General features: G+C 43.6%; 1 protein-coding gene across 1 annotated transcript in view; it reads left to right on the top strand.

Moving 5' to 3' along the window:
- LOC119086849 (nesprin-1-like) overlaps positions 1-14,725 on the top strand; it is a 191,335-nt gene that overhangs the window by 154,429 nt on the left and 22,181 nt on the right. Inside the window, 6 exon segments of the mRNA XM_037200369.1 lie at positions 3,039-3,226; positions 4,462-4,612; positions 7,965-8,147; positions 8,391-8,528; positions 11,156-11,347; positions 12,576-12,906. Coding sequence (XP_037056264.1) covers positions 3,039-3,226; positions 4,462-4,612; positions 7,965-8,147; positions 8,391-8,528; positions 11,156-11,347; positions 12,576-12,906 — 1,183 coding nt within the window.

Raw genomic sequence — 14,725 nt, 5'->3', positions numbered from 1 at the left:
AGGCTAGCCTTGAACTCACAGAGATCCGCCTGCCTCTGCCTCCTGAGTGCTGGGATTTAAGGCGTGCGCCACCACCGTCCAGCTTATTTCAAGTTTTGAGTCAGCAGATTCTTGGTGTATTCTTGAAAGAGAGGGCAATAGGGAATTGCAGAGACTATTTACTAAAATAGAGAGGTTTTAGTGTAGTTTATCCCTCAATGCCTAGTTTAGAGAAGCTCCGAAAGTTAATAAAAAAAACAGTATGCTCGGCAACAAGATGGTCTTTTCATAGACACTGGAGAGCAGTGTTGTGAGAGGAGGAACAGTGCAGGATCCGTTGTGGAGGCAGCCACGTCAATTGCGGGACTGCAGGAGCAATGGGAAAGCTGGGCAAATTTAAGACTTGCTTTTCTTTTTTTATTGTAAGGAAAATACGTCAAGAGTATTAACAAGTAGGATGAAGGGACTGACTTCATCACAAGACACCCCCAGACCAAGTTCTCAGCACAAAGGAGATTTATTTGCCCCAGAGGGACAGAGGGCAGGAAATAAGAGACAAAGACGGGAGACAGAGGATGAGGGAGAAAGGAACAAAGTGTGTGGGGGGGAGTATTTGTCCAGGGGGACAAAAGACTGCCTCTGTGTAGAGAGGAAACAGCTATGGCCCATAGGTGAATGACAGTTATTAAGATAAAAGGAGGACCCCCGTACTAGGATGAGATGTTTAGTTTTTATTGGGCATGTTAGTTAGAGCAGTCAAAGGGGACCTTTGATTGCTAGACTTCAATACTTTGATAGCTGGATCTTGGTAGTCAGCCTCAAGAGAAGGAAGTGGCCAAATAAGGGACTAGACCTTGGTGGCCAGCTGTAGGGATATAATCTAATGGTTTTTAGCAAGGCAGAGATTGGAATAGGGGAGAAGAGCAAGGCCTGCCAGAGCCATGTGCCACACTCAGGCTGGCTAGAGTCCCTTCAAGCAGAGAAATAACACCTATAAAGTTCATTTTTCTACCCAGAGAAAGTGCAGGTTTGCTAAGTGAGAAAAAAAATACCCGGGAGTAGGAGGGACACCTAGGGGTAGATAGGACCCTACAGACCTCACTTTAAAAGTGGAATATTTCGAGCAACTTGAACTCCTGAAGCCTATGTTAGCTAGCTTTCCATCACTGTGAAAAATTGCCTGAGGTTGCCAACGTCCAGGAAGAAAGGCCTTGTTTTGACCTGTGGTTTCCTGGATTTCAGTCTGTGGGTCACATGACTCTGTTGCTGTGGTCCTATGGAAGCAAAGTACACTGTAGGAAGAGAGTGAGAACTGTCGACCTCTTAGCTGCCCAGATACATAAAGAGAAGTAGGAAGGAGCTGGGGTCCCAATACCCTTTACAAGGATGTGCCTTCAAGGCTCTGCCTACTAGAGGTCCTGCTACCTCCTAGTATTGCTGCAGACTGGTGACCAAGCCATTGACATATGAGTCTCTGGAGAACATTCTAGAACTAAATTATATGAAAGCCCAAGGGGGAAAATAATGGATATTTTTGATTCACATTGTCTGCATTTAACATGAGCTCATATGTTGTAGTTGGATAAAATCCAGTTTCCTGCTTTTTTATCAAAAACTTTCTATTTCTGTCCTACATTTAAAACTGTGCTCCAAGGGAAGTAGTAATGATCTCATTCCAGAAAACCTCAGCTTCTTTTCTTTTTTTTCTTTTTTTTTTTTTTTTTTTTGGTTTTTGAGACAGGGTTTCTCTGAGTAACTTAGCGCCTTTCCTGGAACTCACTTTGTAGACCAGGCTGGCCTTGAACTCACAGAGATCTGCCTGCCTCGCGAGTGCTGGGATTAAAGGAGTGTGCCACCACTGCCCTGCGGGAACCTCAGTTTCTTAAGTCCCAGTAGCTCTTGACATTATCTGGTGCATTTGCAGGCCTGTGATGCTTCAATCTTGGCCCTGAAGTGCGAAATACAGACAGGTGCATGTAAAATGATTGTCTGATCAACTGGAATGAAAGTGGTGTACCAGTAGAGACTGAAGGAGGGTTCAGTCTTTCTCTCTCTCTCTCTCTCTCTCTCTCTCTCACTCTCTCTCTCTCTTCTCTCTCCTCTCTCTCTCTCTCTGCCTCTCTCTGCCTCTCTCTCTCTCTCTCTCTCTGCCTCTCTCTGCCTCTCTCTCTCTCTCTCTCTCTCTCTCTCTCTCTCTCTCTCTCTCTCTCTCTCTCCCCCCCCTCTCTGCCTGCTTGTCTGTCTCTCTCTCTGTGTATACATGCAGGCATGAGTTCAGAGGTCAGCCTCCAGTCTAGTGTTGGTGCTCACCATCTATGTTTGGCACAGGGTCTCTGTGAATACCCAGTATATACAGGGAAACACACTGTGTATCCCAGGTGAGCTGGCCCACAAGCTTCTGGAGATGCTCCATTCCTGCCTTCGGAGCTCCGGAATCACAGTGCATGCTGTCTGTCTTGTCTGACTTTACATGGATTCCGGGGATTCAAACTCAAGTTAACACATTTGTGTGGCAAGCGCTTTCCTGTTGATCCATCTCTCCAACCCAAGCCAGGATTCATTTTTTTTTTCACTTACTACTAAAACCAGTTTTATTCTTAGATGTGTGTGTATATGTGTGTGTGTGTGTGTGTGTGTGTGTGTGTGCATATGAGTGTGTGTTTGTCTACAGGCATCAACAGAGGTCAGAAGGGGGCATTGGGTCCTGTGGAGCTAATGTTTCAGGCATTTGTGAGCATCCCAGGGTAGGTAATGGGATCTGAACTCTGGCCTCTGGTAAAGTAGTAAACACTCCACATGACTGAGCCTAGTGTAATCCATTTTATCTGTTCAGTCAGTATTTTGGCATTTCTCACATAGAATATTTCCAGAGCCACCTCCTCATATTGTACCTTGAGCTTCTGCAGTGTCATAAATAAGCCTCAGGAAACTTGTTCATTCACGAAAGTGAAATACTGTCAAGTACGGCCTAGTCATTTATCTATCATTTTGCACAGCTACAGGTTCTCTCATCTGCGTACACGGACTTTTACACTAAAGCCCACTTCATTCCCCTGCAGGAGCTTCAGAGAGACATCGAGAAACACAGCACAGGTGTTGCCTCCGTCCTCAACTTGTGTGAGGTCCTGCTACATGACTGCGATGCCTGTGCCACTGAGGCTGAGTGTGACTCCATCCAGCAGGCCACTCGGAACCTGGACCGGCGGTGGAGGAACATCTGTGCGATGTCCATGGAAAGGAGACTCAAGTGAGCTGGGATGTGTAGTTACAGATAAAACAAAGAAACAGAAAAGCTCCATCCATCTTTCCACTCATTGTATCCATGCTTTACTATTTTCTATTGGATAGAAAGTCCAAAGTTAGCCTTGGCTTCCCAAAATTGCTACTACCTACATATAATTAGAAATATAAATAGGCATAGAGGTAATATAACAAGCCAATTTATATTGGAACTGATAGTTTAAATATTACATTGGAAATTAAAATCTGCCCTTAAGAAGTAAGTATAACTTTATGGGATTTGTAGTTATATAGAGGTAATGTTCTTTTATTAAAATTCCACTCTTCACAGTGTTAAGTGAAATAAGCCATGTTGTCTCTAGTTCTAGATGTAAAAATCTAAATGTATATGTATAGGTAACATGTATAAATCTAGATTTAAATGTAACACACATGTAAATCTACATTTAAATGTATAGATAACATACATATTTTTACATAGGACATGAGAGTAGAAAGGGGACTAAGGGAGGAGGAAGAAGTCTTGAAGAAGGGGAGTGAGGAGAAAGGGTAACAGAATATCGTGACCTGGATGTAGAAGGATGCATTTAGGAGAAAAGAGGGCCAGCAAGAGTGGGAGGGTCTGTGGGAGCAAAGAAGAAGCCTAGTGGTGCACATACATGAAAATGAGCATTGCAACCAACTTTCTGTGCTACTTTTATTGCATAATAACCACTTTTACTTTTAAGCCCTTTGAAAATGACAGTGGCAAAAACTCACGCTGGATTATCACAAAATTGCCTCTGTGGCCTAAAACACAAAACTGTGCTGCTCTCTGTTCAGTCCCCAAAGCTCTGTTGTCTCTGTCAAAGGTGACTCTTATCACTCTGAGTCTGATGTTGGCCTTAAAGGAAATTTCCAGCTTCAGTTTTATTTAAGGGGTATGCTGGCCTGAGCACACTGTCTACATGTAGGGTTTCTCACCTCCCATGCAAACACCAGGGCTGCTCATGAATGTACTTTAATACCCTGTTTGGCTAATTCCAAATTCAGAGCCCCGGGGCGTCTTTTTAAACCAACAGCTGCTTTCTTTTAGCTCCAACAGTTGTCTTTTTCTCTGGGCGGTTTGGCTCAAAGCCCTGATTGCTGTACACAGCAGTTGCTTGTTTGGCACTCATAATCCTGTTGAAGGCACCAGACAGGGTTCTGACCATCAGTGGCCTTAATAATGGGGGTGGTGTGTTCTTCCATCCTCTGCCCCAGGATTGAAGAGACCTGGCGACTGTGGCAGAAGTTTCTGGATGACTATTCTCGTTTTGAAGACTGGCTGAAGATTTCAGAAAGGACAGCTGCGTTCCCCAGTTCTTCTGGGGTTCTGTATACAGTTGCTAAGGAAGAGCTGAAGAAGTTTGAGGTGATTCATAGTTCCAGATATTCACTGTTTATTCCGCTGTGGTGCTAGTCAGCTGGTAGCTGATGCTCCAGGGTGCGAACGGACAATTGTGCCACATGTTATCTGTTCCAATAGCTGAGGAACGGCTTGGTAGCCATGGATAGCATGCCTCGTGAGTAGACAAAGAGTGGTGAAGATTTTAATTGGGATTATCAGAATTACAAATAAGATGATAATAAAAGTATTGCCAGATGCAGTGGCAAATTTTCATAATTCCAGCACTCAGGAGGTTGAGGCAGGGGGATCTCAAATTGAAGGCTAGCTTGGCCTACGTAGTAATATCCTGTCTAAAGAAGGAAGAGCAGGGAGGAGAGAGGAAGGAAAAAGAATTCTCTTAGAGAAGAAGACACACAGTTCTCCCCAAACCTCATGGCATTATTCTTATTTCAGAATTCTTTACAATCGTCTGTCTCCTAAATAGTCACATGGAAATATGACTATGCCCATAATGTGAAAATCTCCTGTAAATGTTTTCTCTCAGTTATTTCAACCTAGTTAGGGTGTGTGTAGAGAAACATATATGAGGAAGAAGACCAGCAAGGGGGAGGAGGAAGGGCAGGTTGATCATACTGTGGGAGGGAGGCAATGCAAGCGAAGCACATTGAAATGGACGTACAGAAACACACTTTGTAGGCTAGCTCAAAACATTAAATCATTAAATAAGAATGATTTTGATTCACGGTAACATAAAGCGGGCCCAGAATTGACCAGAACATTATTGTCAGAATCCACTTTGAGTAAGGCAGCAGAGGGTGGTGCCCTTCTAGACTCATGAAGACTTACATTACCGAGAAATGAAGACAGCAGTGGTTAGTTAGATTTAGGAAGGAATCATTAAAATATCCCTGAAAGGCTGCTAGCCTTCTTTACAACCTCAGGTCCGCGGTGTAGCTCTGTGATACCCTGAACTCCAGCCACTCCTGACTCTGATGTCAGACATTGGCGTGGGTGAAACAAACGATTCTGTACACGCGTTGATGCACGCGTGTGCCCCTGTACCCACCATGAGTGTGTCTGACTCATTCTAACCAGTCCTTTCTTGTGCCCTATTAGTAATTTTCCCTCAGCCCCCTTCAAGATGTTTATAGATGAAACCATCATTTTGGCTAAGTCCATCAATGACTCCATTTTTCTCCTGTGACATCAGTGAACCAACAAGCCTTGCGCTACTGGAGGAAAAATGAAATTTCTTCTTGTTCCAGTCTGACTTACAGATCTGAATCCTAGCTGGGGAACTGATTAGAATAGTGTTCGATGCTGTGTGGAATAAGTAAGCGTGATTCTGAGTAGATCCATATGAAAATATACCACCAAATCCAGAAAATGAAAGTAAAAGTTTTCTCTGACAAAAAGCCACCATGAAGTGACAGAGAATCCAGGTCACTCAAGTGTTAGTAGAAGTGACCCTGTCCTGTGTCTCATCGCGCTCTGCTTGGTAAAGGTTAAGACCTTTCATAATTGGCTTATGCCACAAAGCAGATTAGATGAGATCGTTCCTGATGCTATTTTGGACTCAGATTTTATGACAAAAGTTACTCAGGTGGCCAGCACTGAAATAATTGATTTTTATTACTTCTCATTATTTTTATACTTAATCTTCTTACAGATAGAAAATGTCACAGACACAAAATTCTGATTAGGGATCATCCATTCAATTGCATAAATGTTCGGGAAGGCTTTGGGTGTGCTAGGATATTGGCCTTGAGTGCTGCCCTGTCCCCTGAGTGGGCGGATCTATCTTCTGACTCTATAGCAACGAAGTCGATCCTGCCTCAGAACTTCCTAACTTGGTAGCACTGAAGATTAGATCTGCTAGGACAGGTATTCTTAAAGCAGCTCTCGGAAGGCGAATCATTTACAGCGCAGGTATGTGATCTGTGAGCAGTGTGAGGAGCCAGCGAAAACAGAAGTATGAGACGTACACAGTTCAATGAACATTCCTAGCATTTGAGTTGGGGTCTGAGATAAAAATCAGTTACAGACCATGTTGCATGAGTTAGGGCGAAACTGTTCCTCATTTGGGTAGATGTTTGGCCAGTGCTGTGCTCCGCAGCAGGGACAGACAGAACAAAAGCACTAGCAACTGCGGGATTTCCCCTACATGCCATGTCCTCAAGGGCAGAGCATCCATGCTGTATGCCAGGATAACAGCTCTGGCATCTTTTTATGAAAGCTGGCCAATTCATGAGCAGAGAAGTGGGACCTGCTTCCACCTGGGGGTTTTTGTTTTGTTTTGTTTTGTTTTATGGAAAGTTACTTGTGTTTTATGCTACACTGATTTTCTTAAAAGCAGGGTTAAAGCTTGCTTTAGGGGCACGTCTGCCAAAGACAGTTTTAGTTTTGTTCCTAACGCACACCAGGATTAAGGTGATTTCTGCATTTTTAGGAAATTACATATTCTACAACTGAACAGTGTGATTTTAAATTTCATTTCTCAGAATGGACATAGAAGTCATGAATACTTTGATTGACGTGTAAACACATGTTTTTGTAATGGTTTCGTTGATGGGAAAAATTTGTTTCCAGGTTAATTATTTTATACATTTCTTTTTTAATTTTTTATGTTTTTTTTCATTTTACATACCAACCCCTCCCTCCATTACTCTGCTCTCCCCCTCCTTACCCCCACCCCTCCCCCCATCTGCTCCTCAGAGTGTAAGGCTTCCCATGGGGAGTCAACAAAGTTCCTGGGAGTTTCCCTAGCACCAGGTTTCTCCCTAACCCCCAATGGCTCCCTCTATCAAGGCATCTCTTTCATTGCTCTCCCTCTCCATCCCTCCCCCAAGTTGAACATCTGGTTCCCTCATGTTCTCATCCCCCATCTCCTCCCTCTTTTATATATTTCTTTTTGTTTTTTAATACTGGGACTCATGTAGCCTAGGCTGGCTTCCAGTTCCCTATGTAGCCTAGCATAACCTTGAACTTCTGATTCTTCTGCCTCCCCCTGACTCCAGAGTACTGGGATTACAGATTTGTGCTATCACACATGGCTTAATTTAGTTAATCACTTTTAAACTACATTATATGTGTATGCTAGCATGCAAATTACATGTGCAATGTTTTTGTATATATACTCATAGACAAATATATATGTGTTCATTTTATTTATATATGTACCTATGTGTGAATACCATGGTTCCTTATAGCTCTGTATTTTTCTTTCTGACTCTTGGTTGATTTGCTGTGTCCGTGGTGGTGGTATCACTTCTGTCCCCGTTACCCCCCACCCCAACTCTGCAATTGGAAAACCAAGAGACCTAACCCAGAGTCCTCCAAGGATCTCCCACACTGATTCACTCCTTTGTGGCCTCAGGCTTTCCAGCGGCAGGTCCATGAGAGCCTGACCCAGCTAGAGCTGATCAACAAACAGTACCGCCGCCTGGCCAGAGAGAATCGCACTGACTCCGCGTGCAGCCTCAAGCAGATGGTCCATGGAGGCAACCAGAGATGGGATGACCTACAGAAGCGTGTCGCCTCCATCCTGCGCAGACTCAAGGTTCTCATTAAGACTTGTCATTTAGATGCTAGAGGACACACCCAGACTAAGCTCATATAGTAGCAAGACATGCTCTTGGGGACGGTGGGAGTTGGAATGCCAGAGAGAAAGGAGTGGGATGTGGTATGAGGACAATTCAGGGTGCTCCATGCTTGTGAGGCATGGACTTCCCGCAAGGTTGGAATTGGCTGGGCCATGTCAATGTGTGACTATGGATGTCTAATGTCTTCATCTTACTTCCAGCATTTTATTAGCCAGCGGGAGGAGTTTGAGACTGCACGGGACAGCATTCTTGTCTGGCTGACAGAGATGGATCTACAGCTCACCAATATCGAACATTTTTCCGAATGCGATGTTCAAGCTAAAATAAAGCAACTCAAGGTAATATAAGTAAATTATCATTATCCTGCAAATTATCAGGGTGAAGGAACAGTGAGAAGGGAGGGGTCTGCGGATCCTGTTGTGTAGAGGATAGCAGAGAGCCTTTGCAATGTCAGGTCTTCGTGATTGGAAAAATATTCAGAAGACACTAAAGATAATGGATTTTTGTTCATTTGTTTGTTTTTTATTTTCGAGATGGGGTTTCTCTGTGTATTTCTGGCTGTCCTGGAACTCATTCTTTAGACCAGGCTGGCCTTGAACTCAGAGATCTGCCTGTCTCTGCCTCTAGTGTGCTGGAATTAAATGTATGAACCACTATGCCCAGCAATGTTGAATTTTTTTAAGTGTTCTTTGATCCACCATTAACATAAATACTTGAAAAATATCAATCTGGTTGTCAGTGTTAGGGATTTTTTTATTGTTGTAGTTTAACATATCACTTATTTCCAAGATCTATAGAGAGTTTATGCAGCCCCTCTTTTCCAGAAAAATACAACTTTCTTCTTCTTTAATTCTTACAATGACTTTTAATTATTGTATGTGTGTAGCAGGGGCTAGCCTATAGAAGTCGGTTCTCTCCTTCCCTTATGTGAGTTCCAGAAATTAAGCCAAGTCTGTCTTCACCCTTGGTGGCAAGCACCTTTTCTTCTTAGCCATTTTGCTGACTCACAATGCAATGTTCTTATTTTGGAAATTTCATTCTACACATTCTGTATTCCTGGAGGCCAAGTTCATTATAAATGTACATTGTATCATTCACTAAATAATTCAGACACAGTGGTTAGGTAGCAACCTTCACTGAAGAAATGTACATTGCATCAAAGGGAGAGTGACAAGCTCAATCATCTGCAAGACAGTTTCTAAAATTTTATTCCCCCCTGACACACACATCATTGGAGGATCACACACATCATTGTAGCACTCTGGAGAGTGAGACAGGAGGATTGCTAAGAGTTGGAGCTCAGCCTCGACTGGGTAGTAAGTTCTAGACTAGTATGGGCTACAAAGTGAGAACCTGTTTCTAATAACAACAACATCAACAAAAATGGGTGCTATGATGATACGCTTCTGTAATCCAAACACTAGGGAGGTAGAGGCAGGAGGATCAGGAGTTCAAGGTCATCTTTGGCTACATGACAAGTTTGAGACTATCCTATGCTACATGAGACCTTGTCTCATAAAAACAACAAAATAGATTATTTATTTACTTGTGCTTGGAATTGAACCCAGGATATCGCACATGCCAAGTATAAACTATACCACTTAGTCATTTCCCATAATATTCCACTGTGGGTTTTTTGTTTGTTGTTTGTTCCTTTGTTTGTTTTTTTTTTTAATTTTTTTTTTTTATTTTCTTTGTTCCATATTGTTTTAAGCATGGTGATACTGGCTGTAGTGCTTTGAAAAAGACTGGCCCCGTAGACTCATATCTTTGAATGCTTAGTCACCAGGGAGTGGAACTCTTTGAAAGGATTAGAAGGATTAGGATAGGTGGCCTTGTTGGAGACAGTGGGTCACTGGGGGTGGGCTTTGATGTTTCAAAAGCCTATTCTAGGCCCAGGATCCCTCTCTTGGCCAGTGGATCAGGATGTAGCTACTGCTCCAGCATCCTGTGTGTTAACCATGCTCCCTGCCATGATGAAATGGGCTAAACCTGAAACTGTCCTCAAGCCCCCCATTAAATGCATTCTTTTATAAGAGTTACCTTGGTCATGGTTTCTCTCCACAGCAATGGAACAGTGACTAAGACAATGCCCAAATTTTCTTGGTTTTCATGATAAACCAAAAGAAAATACCCTTTTAATAATAGCTTATTAAGGTAGACTAAATCACAAAATCATAAACTCTCATGTTCTGCCCAATGCTTTGTCCTGCCCCTCCCTACACCACTGTCCCAATTCATTCCACAGGCAAATCAACATTTGAACACTTCCACAGGACATTTCCACCAACCGGTATTTGGGATGTTTCCTTTTACATTCTGGCAGGATCTTGGAACTCATCACTACCCCCTATTCTCCTTGGCAGTCTGTTGTTAGCGGACGATTTCAACTCCTCCAGGGTTTACTCTTGTCCTAAGTGAACATCTATCCCTTGAAACTTGTCCCCATGAGAGCTCTCTTTGAAATCCTAGAGAAGGAGTACAAATAATCTTTCCCAGATCCCTTGCTTTTCTAATCACTATAACTTTATGTGGTGACGCTTATGTTCCAAAAACATCAAAAGAATCATCTGCGACTCTGTGGCCTCCCTTCGTCATGTATGACATCTGCTATACATTATATGGAATAAATGAAAATATCACACCATCATTTTTACCAGGAGTCACCAGCACTATTAATACCATGATGGTTGTCAATGTTTCTCTGTTACTCTCTACCCGTACTATCTGTGGTGATTTTTTTTTAATTGCCAAAGGCTATTTTCTGATCTTTTCATTTGTGATCCCCATTCTGCCTTCACATTCTATATTTACTTTAGAAAACAATTTCTCCATCTTTGGCCTGTCTTTGAATGTAGTAAGTCAGACATCCCATGTATAGTCTTTCTGACACTGTGAGAAACATGTACCTTGCTTTGACATCATTGTGCGCTGTGTAAAATTCACATTGTGTTTGCACCCTTAGGCCTTCCAGCAGGAGATCTCGCTGAACCACAATAAGATCGAGCAGATCATTGCCCAGGGGGAGCAGCTGATCGAGAAGAGCGAGCCCCTGGATGCAGCCGTCATCGAGGAGGAGCTAGACGAGCTCCGACGTTACTGCCAGGAGGTCTTCGGACGTGTGGAAAGATACCACAAGAAGCTGATCCGCCTGCCCGTATGCAGCACTTACTTCTTTCTTGTTAAATCTAGAGAGAAGCAGTTGTGTGGGATTGGGAAGCATAACACGGTCAGGAGTCCAGCGTGTGGAAGCAGAGCGTCTGGGTTTGTTCCAAGTGTTGATACCACTATCTATGTCACCTGGGGCAAACTGCTTTACCTCACCTCAGTTTCCCCACCTTTAACATGGACTTACTCATAGTCACTGCCTTGTAGGGAGAACTGCTTTGTTCATTCGGTGAGTGACCATGTATTTTTATAAAGACTTGGGCCGACTGCATGGCATACCTCTTCTATGGAAGAGGAAGAAGCTTTGAGAAAAAAAATCATGAGGAGATGAAGTAAGATGTGTGAGAAATTGCTCAGCTCATGAGATTATTTTTGAATAAATCTTTTCCCTCCATTTTTTTCTACTTGCTACCACAATTTCATCTCACTTGTAGAAGTTTTGTTATCCAAACATTTGAAACTTTCTGTGATAAAAACGTGTTTTACCTGGCATATGGAACCCAAAGGATAATGTGTCATCTTGTGCCAGCTGAATTGGAGGCATGCTACTTGGCCCTTTATTTCTATTACTTTTTATTTAATTTTAGTTTAATATTATTTTGATTTCCTATAATGATTCCGTGGAGTAGGTTTTAATGCAGTCCCATCCTACCACTGATAAACTGAGGCTGAAGGAGATGGATATATGAAGTACTTTCCAAGTGTCTTAGGGTTTCTATTTCTATTGGTCTCTAAGAGACACCATGAGCACAGCACATCTTTTAAAGAAAAAAAATTTAACTGGAGTGGCTTACAGTTTCGGAAGTTTAGTCCATTGTCATCATGGTGTGACATGGTGGCATGCAGGCAGACATGATGCTGGAGAAGGAGCTGAGAGTCCTACATCTTGACTGGCAGGCAACAGGAAGTGATCTGTCTCACTGGGTACAGCTTGAGCATAGGAGACCTCAAAGTCCACCCACACAATGACACATATCTTCCAACAAGGCTACACCTACTCCAACAAGGCCACACCTCCCATAGTGCCACTCTCATTGGGGGCTATTTTCTTTCAAACTACCACAGAAAGTAATGAGAAAGTTCTTCCGTATTTGCTGATAAAGTTAACTCCATGTGGACAGCAGGATGTGCTGGCATTTGCTGAAGGTCACACCTCTTTGGAGTAAGAGGAAACTCCTATTCCTGCAGTAACAGAGTTGGTGTGACTTCCCTTTTAGCTACCGGATGATGACCATGACCTCTCAGATCGAGAGCTAGATCTCGAAGACTCCACGGCTCTTTCAGACCTACGCTGGCAGGACCCCTCTGCAGATGGCATGACCTCCCCACAGCCTTCCTCCAACCCCTCCCTCTCCCTCCCTCAGCCCCTCCGGAGTGAGCGGTCAGGGCGAGACACTCCAGCCAGCGTGGACTCCATCCCCCTGGAATGGGACCATGATTATGATCTCAGTCGGGACCTGGAGTCAGCGTCACGAACTCTGCCCTCAGAAGATGAAGAGGGCGAGGAAGACAAAGAGTTCTACCTCAGGGGAGCTGTTGGCTTGTCAGGTAGGAGAGAAAACTTCCTGTTGAGAATCCGTGTGAGGGACACACTAGCTACCTGGACTCTTCATCCCCGAAGATGTGCTGTATAAGTTCTGTGTGTATATATGGTCACACAGGGACATCATAGGACACCTGATCTAGGGCTGGGGAGAGCATTTTGAGTGACACTAGAGGGATAATGGGTCTGTGAGGTGAACGTAGTAATGCAGAGGAAAGGAGAGAGAGAGAGGAGCCCTTGCCGAGTTTGTGATCAGCCTCAGTGCTTTGGGTCGTCTGAAGCTTGTCAGGAATGAGAAGATTGTGTTGGAAAGCATGGGCACAGTGGAAACTGGAAAGGTAAACAAGGGTCTGGCCATGAAGTGACCAGCCCACTATGGAGAGGAGCTTGGTCCTTATCCTGAAGGCCATAGGGATCCACTGGAAGATGAAAGGAGAGGTGGACCAACTGCTTATTTTCCTAGTTTATTTGGATGTAGGCTCTGTGGGCAGAACACAGATCGGAGATAAGAGAGTTTAGATGGATGTGATTGATGAGCATGGATGATGATCTCTAAGCCTGGATCAAGGAAACAGCCCTAGAAAGGGGTGATAAATCATGAGAAATGAATCTCCCCCTTACCAGCTAAGTGAAGAGAGATGGAGGAGACTCTGGGTTAGGCATCTAAGTGGAAGACGAAAGTAGTCCAAGGCTCTGAGACAAATGAGAAAGAGAAAACATGGTGTGCCTGGGCGAGGGAGGCAAGTTGTGGAGGCACCAACATCAGTTGTATTCATCCCTATTTGAGATATTTATACAACTTCCAGACCCTACAGTTTAGAAATAGACACATGGATCTGGATCTATATCAAAAGACATATATTAGGTAAGACTTCTCCTACGTGTAACTAGGGATTCTCTGAGTGCATGGGAGGAAACATGAAAAACAAACAAAAAAACCTAAGAAGACCTTATAGAAGGTAAACAGAAGCAAGAAATAGAGAACAGTGTTGTCCATGCCATATACCATGTGGCCCTCAGCCAGCATGACTAGAAAGCACTGAACTGTGATTGCTGTAACTGGGTTGACTATTGATAGAAAATGCACTTATAGGCATGGACCAAATTTCAAGACGTAGTACAAAGAATGAACACAAACTATTAGTGCTGTTCATATTAATTACATACCATATTTTAGCATTAAACCAGTCGCCTGTTTATTACTATCCTAATGTGGCTACGAAGCCTTTACATTTCCATATACAGCTCACATACAGTTACAAGAGTAGTGCCCCCTCTAAGAGCTGCCTTTGAGGAAATTCCTGTTCTAATCCAGGCATGGAGTCATGCATCTGTAACGTAGCATTCAAGAAGTGGATACAGGAACATCAAGAGTTCAGAGTAATCCTCTGCAACTGTCTTAGTTGCTTTTCTGTTGCTAGGCTAAAACACCATGACCAAAAGCAACTGAAGGAAAAAGAGTTTATTTTGGCTTCTATTTCCAGAGGGATACGAAACCATCATGGCTGAGAAGGCATGGCATGGGAGTAGGAGCAAGAACCTGGCTGGTTACATTGTCATCCATGCACAGGAGGCAGAGCCTGAGAACGGGAAGTGGGATGAGGCTATAAACTTATCAACGCCTGCCCCCCAGTGATGTACTTCCTCTAACAAGGCTCCACCTCCTAAAGGTGCCATAACTTCCCGCTGGAGCACCACAAACTGGGGCCCAAGTGTCCAGATACATGAGCCTCTGGGGCGCGTTTCTCATTCAAACCACCATGGCTACGAAGCAAGCTGGGGACTTGAAGGGCTGTGCTGTATGAGACCCTCTCTCAAAGCAAG

The sequence above is a fragment of the Peromyscus leucopus genome, chromosome 8a (assembly GCF_004664715.2).
Source record: "Peromyscus leucopus breed LL Stock chromosome 8a, UCI_PerLeu_2.1, whole genome shotgun sequence".
Lineage (NCBI taxonomy): Eukaryota > Metazoa > Chordata > Mammalia > Rodentia > Cricetidae > Peromyscus > Peromyscus leucopus.
This window is presented reverse-complemented; position numbering and strand designations above follow the sequence as displayed.